Here is a 23,348-nt window from a genome sequence, read left to right on the forward strand (position 1 = left end):
ATTTTCAAAGATGAGAGAAATAGATACCCCAGGAGTGATAAAGATTTTCTTAACACTGAATTATGAAAGAAATATGTAACATGGGATTGTATATAGGGAGAAGGAAGGTCTTTACAAATAATTTAGCATGTGGTTTTTACCTACTAAAATTAAAACTGGTGTTCATCTCTGAATTGTAAGTAACATGGATTAAAAATGTATTTTCATGGCCAGGCACGGTGGCTCACGCCTGTAATCCCAGCACTTTGGGAGGCCGAGGTGGGCGCATCACCTGAGGTCAGGAGTTCGAGAACAGCCTGGCCAACCTGGTGAAACCCCATCTCTAGTAAAAATATAAAAATTAGCCAGGCGTGGTGGTGGGCACCTGTAATCTCAGCACCTGTAATCTCAGCTACTTGGAAGGCTGAGGCAGAAGAATCGCTTGAACCCAGGAGGGGAGGTTACAGTGAGCCAAGATTGCGCCACTGCACTCCAGCCTAGGCGACAGAGCGAGACTCCATCTCAAAAAAAAAAAAAAAATTATTATCCTGTTTAGGAAAGCTGGTTAGTAGTTTGGAACTCTTCCCTTGATGAAAAAGTTTAGGTAACCTATTTTATTACTGTGGATTCAGGGTTACTAAACTTGGGTTCTAATCAAGTCTTACCCTGTTGTATCTTCTATGTGGCACTAGCCAAAAAAGAAGAACATGTCGGCCTACCAGGTGTTCTGTAAAGAGTATCGCGTGACCATTGTAGCTGACCATCCAGGTATAGGTAAGAACTTTGCTGATCTGTAGCGCTTTTGCTTTCCATTTATATTTTGAAGCAGTGCAGTTAATTTCTTCTTCCTGTAGCATTAGAGCATAGATAATCTTGTTTCTTTCCTCAGCTCTGCAAATCACTTTAGATTTTACCTTAGTTTACCTGATCTGTAAAAGAGATGAACTTTCTATACATATCTCTTAAACTGATAAGGTGGGAACCTACGTAAAAATAAATATTATAAAGCACATACATAAATGCACAAAAAATATACAATTGTTTATTTCCAAGATTCTACAATTGGCCTTTTCTTTAAACTGCCCTTGGATATAAAGTTGTAATGAGATGTCTTGTATTATATTGTTGTAAAGATGCTCTTCAACTTACGATAGTGTTACATCCCGATAAACCCATTGAAAGTTGAAAATACTGTAAGTCAAAAATGCATTTAATACACCTAGCCTACAGAACACATTTAAGGTGGGCCTTAAATGTGCTCAGGACACTTACATTTGCCTACACTTGAGCAAAGTCATTTAACACAAAGCCTGTTTTATAATAAAGTGTTGAATATCTTGTGTAATGTATTGAATACTGTACTGAAAGTGAAAAACAGAATGGTTGTATGGGTACTAGAAGTACAGTTTTTACTGAGTACATATTGCTTTTGCATTCTCATAAAATTGAAAAATCAAAAGTCAAACCATCATAGGCCTGGGACCGTCTGTATTTGTCTCTGTATTAGAAGTTAATGAGTTGGGAGGCCGAGACGGGCGGATCACGAGGTCAGGAGATCGAGACCATACTGGCTAACACGGTGAAACCCCATCTCTACTAAAAATACAAAAACTAGCCGGGCGAAGTGGCGGGCGCCTGTAGTCCCAGCTACTCGGGAGGCTGAGGCAGGAGAATGGCGTGAACCCGGGAGGCGGAGCTTGCAGTGAGCTGAGATCCGGCCACTGCACTCCAGTCCGGGCGACAGAGCGAGACTCCGCCTCAAAAAAAAAAAAAAAAAAAAAAAAAAAAAAAAAAAAAAAAAAAAGAAGTTAATGAGGTGAGACACACGTCACTTAACCGCTACAGATTTCATTTGCCTAATGTGTAAAATCGCTGCCCTATCAACTCCAAAAGGCTGCAGTGAGGCACACATGAATATGCTTTATAAAGCATAAAACTGTTACATAGTGGAAGGGTAAGATTACACATCTAGAGGATTGCTTCTGAGCTGCTCTAGGGAAATCCTTCTTTGGTTCTAATTGTTCAGAAATTTGGTAAAAACCTAGCATCTTTTTTCAAATTCTACACATATTTTTTAACCTAAGTTGATAGGCCTTGTATTGTGGGATCAAATTAAAGAAACCAGAGGGAGGATGCAGTGGCTCATGCCTATAATCTCAGCACTTTGGGAGGCTGAAGTAGGAGAATTGCTGGAGCCCAGGAGTTTGAGACCAACTTGGGCAACATAATGAGACCTCATCTCTACAAATAATAATTTAAAAAAATAGCCGGTCGCGGTGGCTCATGCCTGTAATCCCAACACTTTGGGAGGCCGAGGTGGGTGGATTACATGAGATCATGAGTTCAAGAGCAGCCTGGCCAACATGGTGAAACCCTGTCTCTACTAAAAATACAAAAATTAGCCGAGCATTTTGGTGCACACCTGTAATCCCAGATACTCTGGAGGCTGAGGCAGAAGAATCGCTTGAACGCAGGAGGCAGAGGTTGCAGTGAGTCAAGATCACTCTCCACTTCACTCCAGCCTAGGCGACAGAGCGAGACTCCATCTCAAAAAAAAATAAATAAATAAATAAATAATTAGCTAGGTGTGGTAGCCTGTGCTTGTGGTCCCAGCTACTTGGGGGGTAGAGGTGAGAGGGTGGTTTGAGCCCAGGTGGTTGAGGGTGCTGTGAACCATTATCACATCACTGCACTCCAGCCTGAGCAACAGAGCCAGACTCAGTCTCAAAAAAAGACACTAGAAAGATGCTTAAGGAGTAAATCCCTAGGGAGTAGATGGGTTAGGCGTTGAAACTGTCTTGTGACCATCAAAACATCCCCTTCCCTATAGAAAAAAATCAAAGAAAACCGATGGGATTGGGGTTGGTTTTCTCAGAAAATCTTGCAATATTTAAATCTGACCTTCAAAACCCTTTTCACAGTTTTCGCTCTCACCAATCTTCTGTTTTGTTAATAGCTAACCCTTTACTGTATTGAGTGTTTTACTCTTTTATGCCAGATTTTGGGGAACTTAGTAAAAAACTGGCTGAGGTGTGGAAGCAATTGCCAGAAAAAGACAAACTGGTAAGTACACTTTCTTATAAACATATTTTTCAGTGCTTCTTGCCTTCCAAAATACCTAATTCTTCCATAGACCAGCCAGCCACACAGCACTGAAAATAGCAAAGAAAATTACAAATCAATAGAAAATGGTTTAGCAGGCCGGGCGCGGTGGCTCAAGCCTGTAATCCCAGCACTTTGGGAGGCCGAGGCGGGTGGATCACGAGGTCAGGAGATCGAGACCCTCCTGGCTAACACGGTGAACCCCGTCTCTACTAAAAAATACAAAAAACTAGCCTGGCGAGGTGGCAGGCACCTGTAGTCCCAGCTACTCGGAGGCTGAGGCGGGAGAATGGCGGGAACCCGGGAGGCGGAGCTTGCAGTGAGCCGAGATTGCGCCACTGCACTCCAGCCTGGGCGACAGAGCGAGACTCCGTCTCAAAAAAAAAAAAAAGAAAAAAAAAAAAAAAGAAAATGGTTTAGCAGAGGACATTAACACTGTTAGTGCCAGTTCACTGTACATGAGGATTTAGCTATAGCAAGGCTGTCTTTTCTAACCTGGTCTAGTTTTTTCCAACAGTGTTACATTTGAGCCAAAAGATGATCTAAGTTAAGGCATAACTAAAGTGTTAAATTATAAAATCAGAGCCGTTGACTGAAAACACCTAGTAATCAGTCATGGTCTGAGAACTGAGGAAAGTTATCCACTTAGCAGTCACTGCAGACAATAAAAACATGAGAATGTGCTTACTAGGTAACCAGGTTCAAGGTCATTATCCTCATCAACTATTACCAAATAATGTACCCTACTATCAAGAAGCTAGTAAGACACTGATAAACAGTCATATCTGGACTGGGCACGGTGGTTCACGCCTGTAATTCCAGCACTTTGGGAGGCTGAGGCGGGTGGATCACCTGAGGTCAGGAGTTCAAGACCAACCTGGCCAACATGGCGAAACCCTGTTTCTACTAAAAATACAAAAAATTAGCCAGGCTTGGTGGCGCATGCCTGTAATCCCAGCTACTCGCGAGGCTGAGGCAGGAGAATCGCTTGAACCCCGGAGGCAGAGGTTGCAGTGAGCCAAGATCTCGCCATTGTACTCCAGCTTGGGCAACAAGAGCAAACCTCCATCTCAAAAAAAAACAAAAACCAGTCATATCTGAATCATTGAGACTTATGATATGAAGGTCATATAGGAGCACTATGTCATCTAGATGAACAACTATTTTTCACCCAGATAGATTATCCTTAGTTTTTGTTTTCCATGTTGTTGTTATCCTGCTGTTGTGTTGGTATTGCCAACCAGCAGGTTGGAAGAACCACAGAGACATTATATTGAGCCAGATGTTTAATCTGTGATTTTACATTTCAACTTACAGTGATCTAAAAATCAGTGCCGAGATTTGACCATTAGCATTGAGGAATGTTTATAGTTCTCTACTAAGATATGAATGTAGCTAGCTGTCTGAAGTCAGTTCAGTGACCCCCAGCTTAAAAGTTAGCATTAACCCTCTGTCTGCCTGCCTCCTACTATCGCCTTTCTTTTCTCCATTTTGTTCTTTCATAACTTCTTTTCCTTTTACTTTTTCGTCCTTTTAAATTTATTTTAATGTTCACTGATGTGATTGCAGATTTGGAAGCAAAAAGCTCAGTATCTGCAGCACAAACAGAACAAAGCAGAAGCCACAACTGTGAAAAGGAAAGCATCCAGCTCAGAAGGTTCCATGAAAGTCAAAGGTAGTAACCACATCCCCCTCCTGCTTTTCTCTAAAGCATGTGAATTTTGCTTCCTTGCTAAGAAACTGGGAAAAAAGCTTGCAATATTAGAAGTGGACCTTGATTCCCAGGTATTATTACTGAATGTTACAGGCTACCAAAAGAGATGTTCAAATTTAGAAAATGTAAAGCAGAAGTCAGCAAACTTTTGCTTTAAAGGTCCAGAGACTAGGCCGGGCGTGGTGGCTCAAGCCTGTAATCCCAGCACTTTTGGGAGGCCGAGACGGGCGGATCACGAGGTCAGGAGATCGCGACCATCCTGGCTAACATGGTGAAACTCCGTCTCTACTAAAAAATACAAATAATTAGCCGGGCGAGGTGGCGAGCGACTATAGTCCCAGCTACTCGGGAGGCTGAGGCAGGAGGATGGCGTGAACCCGGGAGGCGGACCTTGCAGTGAGCTGAGATCCGGTCACTGCACTCCAGCCTGGGCGGCAGAGCGAGACTCCGTCTCAAAAAAAAAAAAAAAAGGTCCAGAGAGTAGACCAGGCACAGTGGCTCATGCCTGTAATCCCAGCACTTTGGGAGGCCAAGGTGGGCGGATCACCTGAGGTCGGGAGTTCGAGACCAGCCTAACCAACATGGAGAAATCCTGTCTCTACTGAAAATACAAAATTAGCCAGGCATGGTGGCGCATACCTGTAATCCCAGCTACCGGTGAGGCCAAAGCAGGAGAATTGCTTGAACCCGGGAGGTGGAGGTTGTGGTGAGCTGAGATCATGCCATTGCACTCCAGCCTGGGCAACAAGAGCAAAACTTCATCTCAAAAAAAAAAAAAATAGGTCCAGAGAGTAAATATTACAGGCCTTGTGTGCTATATGCATTCTCACATTCTCTGTCACATATTCTTGTTTTTCTATAACCCTTTAAGAATGTAAAACTAGGCTGGGCGTGGTGGCTCAAGCCTGTAATCCCAGCACTTTGGGAGGCCGAGACGGGCAGATCACAAGGTCAGGAGATCGAGACCATCCTGGCTAACATGGTGAAACCCCGTCTCTACTAAAAAATACAAAAAACTAGCCGGGCGAGGTGGCGGGCGCCTGTAGTCCCAGCTACTCGGGAGGCAGAGGCAGGAGAATGGCGTGAATCCGGGAGGCGGAGCTTGCAGTGAGCTGAGATCCGGCCACTGCACTCCAGCCCGGGCGACAGAGCGAGACTCCGTCTCAAAAAAAAAAAAAAAAAAAAAGAATGTAAAACTATTCTTAGCTCACAGACCGTAAAAAAAAAAGGAGACCATGGACTGAATTTAGCCCACAGGCCACAATTTTGCTAATGCCTGGTATAGTTCATAAAAAGGGAAAATCAGGAAGAACAATTTTGTGTTGTTCAAGGCTGTAGGCAAGTTTTACCTGTCTGCCTCATTGCTCTGTTCTCAGCCTCTTCTGTAGGAGTACTGTCACCCCAGAAGAAATCCCCACCCACCACCATGCTCTTACCAGCCTCACCAGCCAAAGCCCCTGAGACAGAGCCCATTGATGTTGCTGCTCATCTTCAGCTGTTGGGAGAGTCCCTAAGCCTCATTGGACACCGTCTGCAGGAAACTGAGGTGAATACAACTATCAGCAGCATGACTACAGTTTCCCATATAATTTGGATGCATTCACTCATTTTACATACATGTATTGAGCATCTACTTTATGCTAAATTATGCCAGGTACTCAGGATGCAGTGATATAGAAGATATGATGATAACAGAAATATCTATAGAGATATTCAGTCTACCTATTAGCTCTCAAAGTTTCACTAATGATATCCTATTGAAACAATGGCACAAAAAGAAATTGGAATACCCTGTAACTTATTTTTATTTTTTTAAAATGCAGTGGAGACTGGGCGCAGTGGCTCACGCCTGTAATCCTCATTTGGGAGGCCTAGCTGGGAGAATCGCTTAAGGCCAGGAGTTCGAGACTGGCCTGGCAAGCATAGTGAGACTCCATCTCAAAAAATACATATATTCAAAAAATTTAAAAGGAATAAAAATGAGGCCAGGCGTGGTGGCTCATGCCTGTAATCCCAGCACTTTGGGAGGCTGAGGCCAGCGGATCACAAGGTCAGGAGTTCGAGACCAGCCTGGCCAATATGGTGAAACCCTGTCTCTACTAAAAATACAAAAATTAGCCAGGCGTGGTGGTGCGCGCCTGTGTTCCCAGCTACTCGGGAGGCTGAGGCAGAAGAATCGCTTGAACCTGGGAGGCGGAGGTTGCAGTGAGTCAAGATCGCTCTACTGTATTCCAGCCTAGGCGACAGAGTGAGACTCCATCACAAAGAAAAAAAGAAGAAATGCAATGGCGGCTGGGCACGGTGGCCCATGTATGTAATCCTAGCAATTTGGGAGACTGAGGCAGGAGGATTGCTTGAGGCCAGGAGTTGGAGAGCAGCCTGGGCAACATAGTGAGACCCCATTTCTACAAAAAATTTAAAAATTAGCCAGGTATGGTGGTGCACACCTGTAGACCCAGCTACTTGGAAGGCTAAGGCAGATAGATTGCTTGAGCCCAGGAGCTCAAAGGCTGCAGTAAGCTATTATTGGTGCACTGCATTCCAGCTTGAGTGACAGAGCAAGACCCTATCTCTTTTAAAAAAACAAAAACAAAAAGGCAAGAAAAACGATGAGTACAAATTCCATAGCAGTTCTGATTACTTCTATCTACTTCTAAGAGACTTTGCATTTTTCTGTGCATTTCCAGCAAAGTCTTGAATAGATTCAATTGTGTAGGGGATTAAGAGTTCCTCTATTTTGAAAATAGGTAGCAAATGGAGAAGTTAAGGTTCCCAGCTCTCCAGTACTCTGCACTTAAATTATACAGTGCTATGTGCCCTAAGGAGATTTTTGTCCTTTTAAGCTTCGATTTCAAAAAATCACTTAACCTGCACAGCTGTCGTGTTTTGTTTCTATCACCATATTCAGTTTCTAACTATATTGTCCCCTTAGCTAACTCAGTAGTATAGTAATTCCGCTTTCTACCAAGTTCTAGTAAGACATTTCAGCAAAGAAGCCAGTCTAAGCTACTAAAGCCATTTTTAAGCTAAGAAATTAGTGTAGGAATGTAAAACTAATCACTTGCTTCAGTGTGGAAATTGAATTATTCAACAAATAAAATGCCAAAAGCCACAAGAGCTGAAGCTGTATCTCAATTATTTGGCTAGTTTCTAAAAAATTTAGCAGGAGTCAAAAGAACTTCAGCACTTTCATATAGGCTCGATAGCTGAATGGATATAGGTATTTCCAGAAGAAATATTCTGTGACCTTACTTATTTTTCATATTTAATCATTCTTAATTTCATAAGAAGTTAGAAGTAAAAACGATTTGTTTTAAGCATATTCTGAATTTTCCCAGATATTTCCATTTAGTTTAGTAAGCACAAAGTTCACCCCTTTAAAGTGCAGAATTTAGTGATTTTTAGTATATTCACAGAATTGGTGAATCACTACTATTTCATTCCAAAACATATTACTACCCCTAAAAGAAACCCTGTACCCATTAGCAGTTTTTCCCCATTCTCCCTCTAATCCACTTTTGGCCTGAATTTAATCATTTGCATAGATCCCCGTAATTTTACAATTTCCACATACCACTTACACTATTATTTACTTTACAGTTTTATTTAAATAAACTTGTCTATGCTTTTATATGACATTCATGACATCTCAAGGGTTATATTCTATTTTTTTAATGTACATCATAATGGACATATAATTATCAAAATAATATGTTCAACAGTAAATTAATGTTCATCATTTTAGCAGTAAAACTAGAACATACAATGCATAAGTTAGATAATTAAGGCTAGAGGCTGAGCACTCTGGCTCATGTCTGTAATCCCAGCACTTTAGGAGCCAAAATGAGAGGATCACTTGAGGCCAACAGTTTTGAGACCCGCCTGGCCAACATGGCATAACCCTGTCTGTACTAAAAATACAAAAATTCGCCAGTCATGATGGTGCACACCTGTAATCCTAGCTACTTGTGAGGCTGAGGGAGGAGAATTGCTTCCACCGGGAGGTGGAGGTTGCAGTGAGCCGAGATCACACCACTGCACTCCATTCACCATCCAGCCTGGGCAACAGAGTGAGACCCTGTCTCAAAAAAATAAAAATAAAAAAATACATATATATATATATGTATCTTAAGAAAGTTAAGGCTAGAACCCAGATTGCAGAGGGACTTCATTCTGAAGTGTGTATACTTTACTGTTGGGGAACTACAGGGGTTTTTAGAGTGGAAAGGGATGAGATCAGAGCTCTCATTTACTTTTCTCTGAGAATATCTTTTGTTTTAGATTGGAAGTGAAAAGAGACCAGAAGTGGGGAGAAGTTATAACAATAATCCTAGTCTAGATGTGACAAAGATAAATTAGCTATAAATAACTACAGGGCAAAAGTAATGGAATAATATTGCTAATTACTTATATTTTGGGGGTTTTAGCTATTATCTTCCCTATATAGTAACATTTTATTGAATGCTTACCCAACTTTGGTTCAGAGTGCTCAATATGAATTACATCATTTAATTCACACTGCAGCTTTGTAAGACAGAATTTGTGTTCCCCCTATTTTACAGAAGAATAAACAGACTTGAAGAGGTGAAGTCACTTTCTCTAGAGTTCAGCCCCTAAGTGGTAAAGCAGAGACTTGAATTTGGAATGTGACCTCAAGGTCCGGATTCTTAACCTCTTACTGTACTGCTGCCCTCAGAAAGTATAGAGGGAAGATGTTGACAAGGAGGATGAGGGAAAGGAAGAGTCAGTGATGGCTAGGCCTTGAAACTGGGCAGTTATGTGAATGATGGTGACTTGCAGAGAAATGGATGCTAAAAGGAGGGCTAGATTTGGATGGGAAGGTTATTCTTCCTTACAGCATATTGAGATGGAGAAATATCCAAAAGGAGAGACCCAAAAGACAGCCAGAAATGCAAGATGTTGGTAATAATAGTCATAATTACTGATATTTTTTGAGTACTTAACCATGCATTAAGCACCATCCCAAGTAGATTATATCTATTATCTCAATCCCATCTGCTGCAGATGCTGTTAGTGTTTTACAAGCACAGCATAGTAAGCAACTTGCCCAGGTACAAAACAGTGAATAGTGGAGCCAGGATCTGGACCCAGGCAGTCTTGAATCCAGAGCTCATTTTCGTAAGGACTCTGCTGTGCTGCTTCCCAACATGACGTATCCTCACAGTGCTTCTAGTTAAAGCAAATTATACAAGAACTGGGCAGTAGCAACAGTCTTTCTTATCTCTTTGAGTCACAAATATCTAGACAATATGAATTACATAAAATGTTAAAATTTGAACCAAATTCACCTCTCTTTGAGAGTGAACAACTCAACCTAGAAAAATTATATCATCAGCTATCAAAAGCTACATACATGTAGGGTTATAGGATTCTCATAGTAATGACATCTGAGCTATATTTGTGGAGTTTATAACAGATATACTTTGCATACATAATCACAAATCTTACCAACAGCTCTCCAGAGTAAGTAAAGCATTTTTTACTATTCCTGTTAAAGAGACAGAAGTTAAGTATTTGACCTCCCCAAGGTCACATAGAAGGTAAGATGAGCTAGGATTATAGAAAGGTAACCTGGGAATGTGTTGTAAAAGTTTTCTTTCTAAACAACTTGCAGAGTTATCAGAGTAAACTTTCCATTTCTGCTATAAAGTTTCGAATTGTAAGATTAGAACTGCCTAGGATTTAAAGTGCTGTGTGAGGAAGTCAGCCCGAACACAGAAAGAGCATCAGGAGTGTGACTCAAGCGACAACCTCCTCTCCTTTTCAGGGTATGGTGGCTGTGTCTGGCAGTCTGTCAGTGCTTCTGGATTCCATTATCTGTGCCCTTGGCCCCTTGGCATGTCTCACCACACAGCTACCTGAATTGAACGGCTGTCCCAAACAGGTCTTGGTGAGTTTTCCCTGGGTTTTTCGGGTCAGACCCATTGGGCATCAGAGATGCCCTGCCTTAATGAACACTGTCAGACACAGGCTCATAAGGCTTTGTGACACACAGTGCTTCCTTCATCTGTTAGCTCACGGAACATGATGCTATATTATCAAATGCATGCTGTGCTTTCACTGAAACTAGAAAACAAGCCATTTACCAAAATAGTGCTTAAGAAAGAAGCATTCTAGTCCTTGAGGTACTGCAATTCCTGTGTTTCCTGTTTGCTATTCTACACCCAAAGACGGTACAGGAATTGTCTCCCTCTTTTTTACTAGGATTAATGGGAGAAGTCAGCAGAAAAGTTCCTAGCATAACAAACAACAGGATGCCGTCTTCATTCTCACCTGTTTTTCTAACTACATTTGATTTTTTTTCTCTCTCTCCTTGAACAAAGAAACATGTCAGGAAACCAAGGTAAAGTACTCTTCAGTTGAACATTTTTCCTTTTTTTGCAGTCAAACACACTAGACAACATTGCTTACATCATGCCTGGACTGTGACAGCAAAGAATCCTGGGACAGAAACCTTATCCTACACCATTGCTGGTTTGTGTATATATGACTGTTCCAGATTCCTTCACTGGCCTCTGGGTGTAGGTTTTAAATTTTTATATCTATACATACATATATACATATATATATAATGTACAATATATACATAAGACTGTAACTACTTTGCTTTTAATAATTTTATGAAATGGCAAAGGTTTAGCCAAGAGGAAATTTTGGCATGAATACAGGCTTGGGATTCTTTTTTCTCCTGTGGTGGATAAATCTGCCTTAAAAATCAATGTAACTTGGGGGCTGGGGGCTTGTTCTGGGTGCCAAGCGCATCTCTTTATGGACAGCTAAAATGTGATTATTTTCCAAACTCAGTTGGACCTCCAGACCCATCACTGACCATTTGCCTTACCTGTCTTAGTCTGAAATATGTAATAGGAAAGATAACAGGAAGATGCCAGTTGATTGAAAATTCAAAGCCTTTCAATTTGAAGTGACCCAGGTGGGAGGTGATAAAATTTGTTCCCATTATAGTTATGAAGGTGGCTTAGGTGAATTGAGTATGGGTTCATTCCAGTTCCTACTGTATAGGTGTCCATGTCTCAAAATTTATTGTAATCATTGGTACCATTGGCGGCCTCAACAGAGGCTAAGGAGTTCTGTGAGCCCTGGCAGCAAAAAACACCTTGGAGGGTGAAGCTGTCAGTGCCACCAGTTGGACCTCCATACATTCTGAGCTAACCCAGAATATTTAGTCTGCAGAACTAAGAGCTAGTGTCTTTCACTGGCGGCATGAAGTTAACCACCAAGTCCTCACAAGCCGTGCTGCTTAGTTACTTGGTGGTTATGGATAAACTTTGCCCAGCATGATTTTTGGATTCATCTTATCGGTTCCCCTGGTGGGCAGATACACAGTGTTCTGCATTCCACATGTAAATGAATTGCAAAAACAAAACAAAACTCACTCTCTTGTAGGTTTATTTATGTGTGTGAATGTGTATTTTAATTATGTGTATTTAACTCTTTAAAATCTCTTAGATTTTAATTTATCCTGTAAATTTCTGTATATATAATTTAATAACAAAAGCCTCCACCAGCAACAGCATGTGGAAGATACAGATTTGTCATTTCTCCTTCCTTCCCTCCCTTCTTTCCTTCTTTCCTTCTTTCTTTCTTTCCTTCCTTCCTTCCCTCTGTCCTTCCTTCCTCCTGATCTGTTCCAAAAACTCTGAATCATTTACATTTTAAGGTATTTTACCTCAAAAATGAATCGTGTTAGGATTCTAATTCTTTACAAAGAACTTCATGGGCTTCAATAATGTCTAGAAAGTAAAATAAAGAGGAATGTTACCATCCCCAGCTGCCCTTATTTCCAGAGAACCAGACTTTTGCTTCCCAGTTGGAAAGAAGACAGTTGAGCACTTCAGGATGGTTTTTAAATCTGGTGTGAGATTCTCTGCCAGCACCAAGCTCTGAGCTAACTGTGCTTGCTTCTCCTGGCCTAGATAGCACTGCAGCATCAAAGTAGATCTTCGGGGACAGTGTAGCCCGTCTGCATCCTATTTAATTTCTTCCCTTCTCCCCACCAGTGTTGTCACAGGGCTATGTTGCTTAAAGGTATTCTGGCTGCTGAATCCCTTTCTCAGCTCAGAGCAGTTTTGAGATTTAATTGGGAATACAGAGAAAGAAACAGGATTGTTTGGGAACCAAAATCAAGAGGAACAGAAATCTTAAGTTGATTTCATGTATTAGAACATTGGGCCGGGCGCGGTGGCTCAAGCCTGTAATCCCAGCACTTTGGGAGGCCAAGACGGGTGGATCACGAGGTCAGGAGATCGAGACTATCCTGGCTAACACGGTGAAACCCCGTCTCTACTAAAAAATACAAAAAAAAAAACTAGCCGGGTGAGGTGGCAGGCGCCTGTAGTCCCAGCTACTCAGGAGGCTGAGGCAGGAGAATGGCGTGAACCCGGGAGGCAGAGCTTGCAGTGAGCTGAGATCCAGCCACTGCACTCCAGCCTGCGCGACAGAGCGAGACTCAGTCTCAAAAAAAAAAAAAAAAAAAAGAATATTGTACCATGCCTCTTCTGCATCTGGAAGTTTCCTGTTTGACACAGGGTATCTAGGAGGGGCGGAGAAGACATGGATAGTACAGGAAAACATTAATCCTAGCATTGTCATTTGTATACATTAATGAAATCCTGATGAGGACCTGCTTTTTGTCTGTTTTCCTTTGAAACCCAGCCCTGTTGTATTTGTATTTAAAATTTGTACACATTTGTATAATAATCTGTACCTTGTGGTATTTGGTACTATTAGAGGAAAAACTTTGGATTCAGACCTTCTTGCAGTTTTTATATCATTGTTTTATTTTGTTTTTTAAATAAATTCTAGTGGTTTCATCCAAATCCCATTACAGTTGTATAAAGAAATAAAATTTTGTACTTATATTATTAAAAATCACATTTTTAATATTTGTAGTCCAGTCTCAGCTGTCTTTTCCCTAATCATGATAATCACAGTTGCTATGAAATTATGAAACCTGTTTTTCACTCTATTCTACCATTATTTTCTTAAGAAAAGAATCAACCCACAATGGAGATTAAATTTCTAATCTTAGCCATTTTCCTAATATACTCCTTACTCTGCTTCTATTAATTTTAACATTGTAGAGGCTTTCATTTTCTCTTTTGCAGACTGTAAATTTAGTGAATCTGATAACTGCACCTCCATTTATTGGCAAACAAAACTATGTGCATTATGGTGTTGGCCTAAATCAAGAAAATGTTTGTTAATCTTATATAAGGGTTGCATCTGAATCATGTGCTAAATGATACGTTTCAGTACTGTCCTGGCTTAGTCAGTAATGCTGTTGATAAGTTACTTAATCTTGATAGGCTTCCAAAGTCCCATCTATAGAATAGTGTTAAAGTCACTTCCCTGTCTCTAGACCTGCAGCCAGCCAGCCTGACATGAATGTTTTAATAATATGAACATTGGATATATGGAGATAAGACCTTTCAAGGTAAAAATTTCAGTGCAAACACAAGGTGTTAAAAGTCATAAATAGTGAAATAATATGATCAATTAAAAGGTTAATGTCTTATGGAAAGGCAGCAAGGAAGAGACTACCATATCACTGAGTGACTGTTAGAGTGATTTGCACACTTTGTCTCACTCATCCCCCCACAAAGCCTTATGAATGTTATCTCCCTTTATAGATGCGAAAATGTACTTTTCCCAAGTTTATACTGCTAGTAAATGGCAAAGACAGAATAAGAACAGTGGAACAGGTGATCTCAAACCTTAGGCTCTTTTCTACCCCAAGCTACTTTCAGATTTAAATCATGTATATAATTCATCAGTATGCTTTCCATTATCTCAAGTCCCGAGCAAATGTGATTGTAGGAATGCCATCTGAAATCTTTGCATTGTTCAGCTATCTAGCTGGCTTTCACTCTTGTCATACTATTGTCTTTAAATTTTGAAGGCAAGGTTATCTTGATTTTTGTCTGTAAGCGCTTAAAGGATTTAATAGATTACATTTATGCAGACTGTCAGTCTTAAGAAATTTGAACATTTTAACCCTCAGTAAGGCATGATATTAATATTACTAAAACTCTTGAAAAAGTAAATTGAAACACTTTTTACTAAATGAGTTTGTTCCTTATTAGCACACTTCTTTTTTAAGACAGTTTTAATCAGTTTTGTACTAACTTAATGTTTGCCATTTACATCCCTATCTACTGTGTTGATAAAATCCATATACTGGCCAGAGGCAGAGGCTCATGTCTGTAATCCCAGCACTTCGGGAGACTAAGTCAGAAGGGTCGTTTGTGGCCAGGAGTTCGAGACCAGTCTGGGGAATATAGCAAAACCCCATCTCTACAAAAACTAAAAGATATTAGCCAGGCATGGTGGCATGCATCTGTAGTCCCACCTACTCGAGAGGCTGAAGTGGGAGAACACTTGAGCCCAGGAGATGGGGGCTACAGTTGCACCGCTGTACTCCAGCCTGGGTGACAGTATGTCTTTAAAAATAAATAAATACATAAATCCATATAGTTCCATTTCTGTTTGAATAGCTATATAGTAATCATTTTGCATGGAGTTGTTTTTGTTTTTTGGTTTTTTTTTTTTTGAGACGGAGTCTTACTGTGTGGCCCAGGCTGGAGTGCAGTGGCCGGATCTCAGCTCACTGCAAGCTCCGCCTCCTGGGTTCACGCCATTCTCCTGCCTCAGCCTCCCGAGTAGCTGGGACTACAGGCGCCCGCCACCACACCTGGCTAATTTTTTCTATTTTTTAGTAGAGACAGGGTTTCACCGTGTTAGCCAGGATAGTCTCAATCTCCTGACCTCGTGATCTGCCCGCCTCAGCCTCCCAGAGTACTGGGATTACAGGCGTGAGCCACCGCGCCTCGCTTAATTTAGGTTTTCTATCATCCAGAATTTGTGCAGTCAATTTACTAGTCTTTCAGATTTAAAAACCACAAACATTACAATAAATACTAAAGCACCCACAGTAGCCAGACTACTAAGGCCATGGTTATTGTATTTTTGGAGTACATGTCAGAAGAAAAGGTCATAACCCATAGATAGGTATCTAGTGTGTGGGGTCAGCAGACACACCACACACAGCCAGGAAGGCTGAAGAGATTAGAATCTCAAAGCTGGAAAAAGCCTTTGAGATTCTTAGCTTGGGGTCCACGGTTGTACTTCAGGGACCCCAGAAACTCCCTGAGGTTATAAGCAAAATTCTATCGCTGCCTTTTTTCTTCAGAAAGGCTCATGGCTTTTGCCAAATTCTCAAAGGAGACTGTGACCTAAATAAAATATTTTTTTAAAATGCTTACGAGTCCTTGATCTAATTCCAGTATCTAGAGAAAATAGGAGCTGTGTTTGGCTCACACAGTAAATGTATGGCAGAGACGGGTATCAAAGCCCCACTCGTGACTACATCTTTAAGGTAAGATAATTTGGGCTGCAAGCAGGGTGCATCTTGGAGCAGGGAGACCTTGACATCAAACAGGAAGAGTCCTATCGGGGCAAGGAGACAGCAGCCCAGAGAGGCTGTCACCCAGGGTAGGTGTGCAGTCACAGTGAGATCCCAAGGATTAAGGGCTGTGACACTAAGAGTCTCGGCTTCTGTGTAATCTCACCCAAGTCACTTCCCTGGTCTACGACCCAGTTTCCCAAATACGTGAAAGGTCCTTTACACCTCGCCCTAAAAGGTCAGGGGCGTGGCTTAAAGGGGACCGCGCTTCCCGGGCCCCGCCCCCAGGCTCTACGTCGTGCGTGACGCCCGCTGCCGCCTAGGAAGCGACGATGAGGTCATCGCCCTCCGCCTCGGGGGCGGGACCCTTGCGCGTCAGGGCGGGGCCTGTGGTCCAGCTCCGCTCTGCCACCGCTCCGCCCACGCCTCCTCGCCGGCCTTCGGGTGCGTCACGTGACGGTTGGCGGCGCTGGCGGTTGCTGTCAGCTGATTCCCGGGGTTGGTGGCAGCGGCGGTAGCAGCGATGGACTTTCTCCTGGGGAACCCGTTCAGTTCTCCAGTGGGACAGCGCATCGGTGAGTCCCTGGAGCCCCCCCACACCTCCGCCCTGCTGCTCCGCACCCAGCTTCGGTCCCCTGGGAAGCCTCCGGGTGCCTAGTCACTGAGGCAGGGAGGGCAATGAGGCTGGCGTGTAGCTCTCCGACTTGGCCCCGCCCAGCTTTCCTCCCACTCTTGATTGACAAGAACTTGGGCCATTAGGAAGCCTTGGCTTGTGATCGATGTATACGACAGCCAGTAGATAAGGAGAGAGGGCGGGTCCGGATGCCCACCGCGCAGCCAATGTGTGTCTGCTGGGGTCCCGAATCCAGGGAGAAAGTTTTCGGGGTTAAAGGGACTGCGTGGTTGGCAGTGGGCGGGCAGCTGTGCTGGGTCCCGCCGCCTGGGCTTTGGCCAGCTCCTTTCTGGCTCACCGGGCTCTCCGGACACGGACACCTGAGAAAGGCTAGAAGTCCCTTCTCCCAGGACCGCGAAGCCCGGGACTTGGCGTCTTGGGGGCGACTGGCCAGTGGGGACCCAGCGCCAGACAGCCCGCCGCCAGGCCTCACAGACCCGAATCTCAGGACGTGTCCGCCTGGGCTCTTATCTCGACTCAAATGGACCCGCACAGACTCTGAGAACCTGAGCAGAAAGTGGTCGGAGAAACCCTCCCGGTCAGCCCACCTCGGTGCTCCGTAGGTAGGGCAGCCTGGCGCTCAAGCCAAGCCGAGCCCAGGGCACCTGGCGCCTGGGTGCTGGTCCGTGGTTCTTTGCACCCTGGTGACAGGATACTTATAGTTCTATGACGCAGCCTCCCTGGGCGGAGGTTTCCTCACCTGTAATGGGCGGGTAATAATGGTCCTTACCTCCGTAGGCTTGTTGTGAAGATTAAATTCCTTAATAAATGTGAAATACTTAGAACAATGCATGGTACGTGGCTAGTGCCATATAAAAAAAAACAGTTGTAGTATTTATTAGCATTGGGCTGGGCGCAGTGGCTCCCGACTGTAATCCCAGAGCTTGGGAAGCCAAGGCGGGCAGATCGCTTGAGCCCAGGAGTTCGAGACCAGCCTGGGCAACATGGCGAGACCCCCGTCTCTACAAAAAAAAAAAAGCAAAAAATACAGAAATTAGCCGGGCGTGTGCCTGTGCTCCCAGTCACTCGGTAGGCAGAGCTGGGAGGATTGGTTGCACCTGGGAGGTCAGGGCTGCGTGAGCCCTGATGGCGCCACTGTACTCCATCCTGGACGATAGAGGGAGATCCCATCTCTTGAAATACATACATACACACACCCACATACATATATAGATATACACATACATACATGTACATATACATACACATACATACATGTATATATTTACACACCCACATTGTTCCTGAGATACCACCAAGTGGAGGTTAGGAATCCCTGGAAATCGCTGGGCAGTAGGTCTCATAGGTGCTCGTTCTTGGACACCAACACCGTGAGAGCCAACATGCCTTGACCCAAACGGCCACACTTCTCCAGAGGATGGTCTGGGTGTTCCCCATTCTTGCATGAAGAAACCATCACATTTCCATGAAATCACTCTTTATCTTTTTTGATGATGACTTTTCGTCTTAAGTCCATACTGGGAAAACTTTAAGACGAGACATTCTTTCCATTCTTACTGTCTTGCCAAACCTCACGAAAGCTTGTCGACCCGGCTCTGTGTTGTAATCGCCACCGTGGCTGTTGGTGGCTCTTCCGAGGTTTTGTCATCAGTGCTCTCCAAGGGGGAGGTGGCAGTCCAGGATTTACACACCAGGAAGCTCCTGAACCAGGGAGAGGAACTGCCCTCTCAAAGGACCCCTGACCTCCCCTAGACACACCCACCCCACAGTGAGTCATGGGTTTTTGGAGCTGAGAAAAGCAAGCAGCTCTCCTCTCATCTTTATTTCTCTGACTACGGAAACCCCGCTTTTATCACATGCCAAGTTTAAGACTTACTACTTAAAAATAAACAAGTAAATAAAAGACCCGGCTTCAAAGTCAGCCGCATACTCTTAAGGCTTTCTGGAATAGCTCACCTGGGTTCTGGATTTCAGCTAGTCAAAGCAAGCTTCTCTTCTTACCCTGAAGGGTTGCCTTTCTTGGGCAAGAAATACTTCCATGCAAAGAGAATGCTACTAAATGATCATACCTTAGAGCACAAATAGAATTTTACAGCTGTAAGAGCTTTACCTTTGGAATTTTCTAACCCAGTGGTTCTCAGCAGCATTCCTAGGATGGCATGTTAAAGCAAATGATATCTGGGCCTCAACTCCAGAGTTTCTGACCCTCTAGGTCTGCAGTGGGACTCTAGCATGTGAAAATCTTTTTCTTTTTTTTTGAGACGGCATTTGGCTCTGGTTGCCCAGGCTGGAGTGCAATGGTACAGTCTTGGCTCACTGCAACCTCCGCCTCCCGGGTTCAAGCGATTCTCCGGCCTCAGCTTCCTAAGTAGCTGGGATTACAGGCACGCACCGCACACCCAGCTAATTTTGTATTTTTAATAGAGACGGGGTTTCTCCGTGTTGGCCAGGCTGGTCTCAAAACTCCTGACCTCAGGTGATCCACCCACCTCGGCCTCCCAAAGTGCTGGGATTACAGGTATGAGCCACCGCGTCCGGCTTAGAATGTGAATTTCTGGCGAGTTCCCAGGTAATGCTAATGCTGTTCCAGCCCATCCCCTTCATTTTACACTGGCAGAGACTGGGGTCCAGAGAGGGGAAAGTGAAGGCTGTGACTCACCCAAGACCCCAGTGAATTGACAGCGAAACTGAGCCATTGAAATTTAAACCAAAGCTGAAGAGGCTCCAAAAGTAGAATTAAGAGTTTGAGTTAATCCCCTCAGTATCCCATATTCTTTTAGATAAAGAGGCGGAGGAAGTACTGCTCACTGGCTGTGATTACTGATGACATAGCATAGCTGCTTATAATTCTGTAAACCAGGCCCCTCCTTGCCGCAGGAGTACCATCTCTTCGCAAGCCTGCCGACTCCCATGCCCTTGTTGAAAGGAGAGCTGTAGAGCCATATGGAATTGACATCCCTCAGCTGGCGGGTTCTAATGAGGCTAATCAGGAATGAGTATCAGGCACTTGAATCACAAAGTTCTCATTCACCTCCCCTCCCATATGGAATTGACATCCCTCAGCTGGCGGGTTCTAATGATGCTAATCAGGAATGAGTATCAGGCACTTGAATCACAACGTTCTCATTCACCTCCCCTCCCAACACACACACACACACACACACACCCCTTTGTGCTTGCTGGTCCCTCTGCCTGGGTTGCTTCCTCGTGTGCCCCAACTGAGGAGCTCCAGATCACCTTTCAAAGTACAGGGTATCATCACCTCCTCCCTGAGGCCTGCCCCAAGCCCAACATTGCTCTTTTACTCCCGTTATCCCAGGTCCTCGGACCCCCTTACCGTATGACTCTGGGCTCTGACTCTCAGCTTCCTCCTTGGTACAGTGTTGCCAACAGCATCTGCCTCACAGGGTGGTTGCTAGAATGAAACAAGATAGTCCTCTGAGAGTGCCTGGCACAGTGTGAGTGTATGGAAACGTTAGCTCTTCCCGTCATCATCACCACCATCATCATTTTTATTATTTCTTCCTTTTTTTTTTTTGAGACAGAGTCTTAAAAAAGGCTGGAGTGCAGTGGCACAGCTTCAGCTCACTGCAACCCCTACCCCCCGGGTTCAAGCAATTCTTCTGCCTCAGCCTCCCGAGCAACTGGGGTTAGAGTTGCACACCACCATGCCCGGGTAATTTTTGTATTTTTAGTAGAGACGGGGTTTCACCATGTTAGCCAAGCTGGTCTTGAACTCCTGACCTCAAGTGATCTGCCCACCTCAGTCTCCCGAAGTGCTGGGATTACAGGTGTGAGCCACCACGCCCAGCCTGTTTTTATTATCTCTACCCTCATCATACTAATATGCCACCATCCCACTCTCTTAGTGGTTGTGCATGTCTGTCTCCACAGCTAGGCTGAACTTCTTGAGAGCAGGAACTGTGCCTTATTTCTCCAGACCCTCAGCACCTAGCACGGTGCCTGGCACATAGCAGGAAGGAAGAAGGGAGAAAAGGAAAGTAACATTTTGTGAGCAAACTGTGTCATAATAACTCTGCCAGGTATTCTGCTAGCGTCCTGGGTATTAATCTCATGGTGACCCTATGCAGTTTTGCTATTTTTTTCCCATTTCACCAAAAGTCAGTGTAAGGGAAAGCATCGCTTTCCAGAGTTCCACAGCTACTCAAGGTCAGTATCCAGACCCAGGCCTTCTTTTTTATTTTTAATAGAGATGGGGTTTCTCCATGTTGGCCAGGCTGGTCTCAGACTCCTGACCTCAGGTGATCCACCTACCTCGGCCTCCCAAAGTGCTGGGATTACAGGCGTGAGCCACCGCGTCCGGCCTAGAATGTGAATTTCTGGCGAGTTCCCAGGTAATGCTAATGCTGTTCCAGCCCATCCCCTTCATTTTACACTGGCAGAGACTAAGGTCCAGAGAGGACCTCACCACACTGCCTCGAGCTGCCCAGTGCCTCTTTTGAATTGATGTCCATCCAGCCTTCCAGGATCCACAACTCTTGTTCTACCCCCAGATAAGGACATGCACATGGATCCCACACTTGCAGGTCCCTCTCCCTTACTGATGAGTAGGGGGGCTTCCCAAGGGCAGCACTCATAGCTGAGAGGATTCCAGATCCTTTGTACCAGCTGGTGTTGTCACAGCCCTCTTCTTTCAAGGATTTCAAACCCTTTCCAGGTGTTCTCTGCGGACACATCTTACTGGCTCTGTTTTATAGACAGATGTCAAGAATCCCAGTTTCCAAGAATCCCAATTGCTGGCTATCAGCCTACCCCCTAAGCACTTGGAGTCCAAATCCTAGCTGATTGCCGAGAGCAAGTTGCAAAAACAGAGATGGTAAATGTGAGCAGTCCCTGGGGATGAGCCTCAGTGGTTAGGGTGGTGGGAGCTGTGTGTGAGGGGAGAAGAGCCCAGAGCCTGAAGACTGAGCCCTGGAGGGGAAAAGGGAAAAAGTCAAAGAGAGCTGTCTTTGAATCCACAAAAGCCAAGCCAGGGGAGCCACAGGAAGGAATCACAGAAGTGAGGGACCACTTCAGACCCCTGGGGGGCCAGCTGGGGAATGATGGGCTGAAAAGTGGACACTTAAGCGATGTCAAGGAGACACCAGGCTGGGAGGTGGGACACCTGGTTCCAGCTCTGGTTCTGCTCCTCACTATGTCACGGTCCCTTTCCATTGCCTGTCTCCCCTATTGGCAACACAGAGGTGCTGTCATTCTCCCTCTGCTTCCCAGAGGATTGGTAATGAACAACAGAGGGCATATATTGGGACAGGGAAGGGTTGATGCCAGAGGGAAGAAAGAAACGGATGGCGGGCCAGGTGCGGTGGCTCACGCCTGTAATCCCAGCACTTTAGGAGGCCGAAGCGGGTGGATCACGAGGTCAAGAGATCAAGACCATCCTGGCCAACATGGTGAAACCCCGTCTCTACTAAAAATACAAAAGTTAGCTGGACGTGGTGGCACGCGCCCGTAGTCCCAGCAACTTGGGAGGCTGAGGCAGAAAAATTGCTTGAACCCAGGAGGTGAAGGTTGCAGTGAGCCAAGATCATGCCAGTGCACGCTAGCCTGGTGACACAGCGGTACTCAATCTCAAAAACAAAACAAAGCAAAACTGATGGCTCCTGGGGAGGACTGATAGAACTGATTGTGCAAGGCCCCAAGGGCAGCGTGTATGGTTACAGGAATAAGCAGTTCGGTTTCAGTATAAATAGCTATCCCTAGAGCCTTGCAAAGATGGAACTGGCTGCCTCATTCGGTAGTGAGCTCCCCACCACTGGAGCTGTGAAGGCAGAAGCCGGGGTGGGGAGGGAGAACTAGAAAGAGGATTCCTGCATCAGTTAGCAGAGTGGACTAGACCAGGGTCAGTGAGCTTTTTCTATAAAGGGCCATTAAGTAAATACCTGTGGCTTCTTGAACCAGATGGTCTCTGCTGCAACTACCCGGCTCTGCCATTATAGCACAAAAGCAGCCATAGGCCATAGGTAAATGAATGAGAGTGACTGTGCTCCAGTACAACTATTTATGGGCAATGGAATTTGAATTTCATGTAATTTTCACATATCATGAAATATTATTATTCAGCTTTTTTTTTCCAACTATATAAAAATATAAAGACCACCTGTAGCTCAAGGACCATACAGGTGGGTCTGAATTTGGCATGTGGGTTCATAGTTTGCTGACTCCTGAATCGGAGCAGCTGGCCAGAGGCAGAATGATGAAGCACACTGTTCCTCAAAGTGGGGTACCAGAGCACCCACACTGGGGATGCTTGAGGGTACTTATCCCCACAGCGTGCCTGCGGGAGCCCTAATACCTTGAAGCTTCTGGTTCCTCATCCGTAAGTACAGGACCCACATTAGAGCCCGAAGTTTTTGTCTTAAGGATGACAGAGCTTTGTCTAGAAAGGGCTTTGTATCAGCTGCACACATATGAGTAGAGTCCAGGGTGAGCTTGAGTCAGACTGAATGGTCTGAGTC

The 23,348-nt window shown here is 44.4% G+C and overlaps 2 protein-coding genes across 17 annotated transcripts in view; both read left to right on the top strand.

Moving 5' to 3' along the window:
• HMGXB4 (HMG-box containing 4) overlaps window positions 1–12,979 on the top strand; it is a 41,725-nt gene extending 28,746 nt beyond the window's left edge. For 6 of the 7 annotated variants that reach the window (XM_033232751.1, XM_033232752.1, XM_033232750.1 and 3 more), the window contains 6 exons: window positions 672–753; window positions 2,978–3,042; window positions 4,651–4,756; window positions 6,172–6,341; window positions 10,584–10,706; window positions 11,201–12,979. In XM_033232751.1, the coding sequence (XP_033088642.1) occupies window positions 672–753; window positions 2,978–3,042; window positions 4,651–4,756; window positions 6,172–6,341; window positions 10,584–10,706; window positions 11,201–11,245 (591 nt within the window). In that variant the 3' untranslated portion in view covers window positions 11,246–12,979. Of the gene's footprint in view, window positions 1–671; window positions 754–2,977; window positions 3,180–3,504; window positions 3,957–4,650; window positions 4,757–6,171; window positions 6,342–10,583; window positions 10,707–11,200 lie in introns of those variants that run through there. The other variant, XM_033232753.1, reaches the window with a different exon arrangement.
• A 3,660-nt stretch (window positions 12,980–16,639) lies between these two features.
• TOM1 (target of myb1 membrane trafficking protein) overlaps window positions 16,640–23,348 on the top strand; it is a 49,886-nt gene continuing 43,177 nt past the window's right edge. For 6 of the 10 annotated variants that reach the window (XM_033232764.1, XM_033232763.1, XM_033232757.1 and 3 more), the window contains exon 1: window positions 16,686–16,813. In XM_033232764.1, the coding sequence (XP_033088655.1) occupies window positions 16,762–16,813 (52 nt within the window). In that variant the 5' untranslated portion in view covers window positions 16,686–16,761. Of the gene's footprint in view, window positions 16,814–23,348 lie in introns of all 10 variants that reach the window. The other 4 variants (XM_033232759.1, XM_033232755.1, XM_033232761.1 and 1 more) reach the window with 4 other exon arrangements.

This window comes from Trachypithecus francoisi, unplaced genomic scaffold, assembly GCF_009764315.1.
Source record: "Trachypithecus francoisi isolate TF-2019V2 unplaced genomic scaffold, Tfra_2.0 Lachesis_group14, whole genome shotgun sequence".
Lineage (NCBI taxonomy): Eukaryota > Metazoa > Chordata > Mammalia > Primates > Cercopithecidae > Trachypithecus > Trachypithecus francoisi.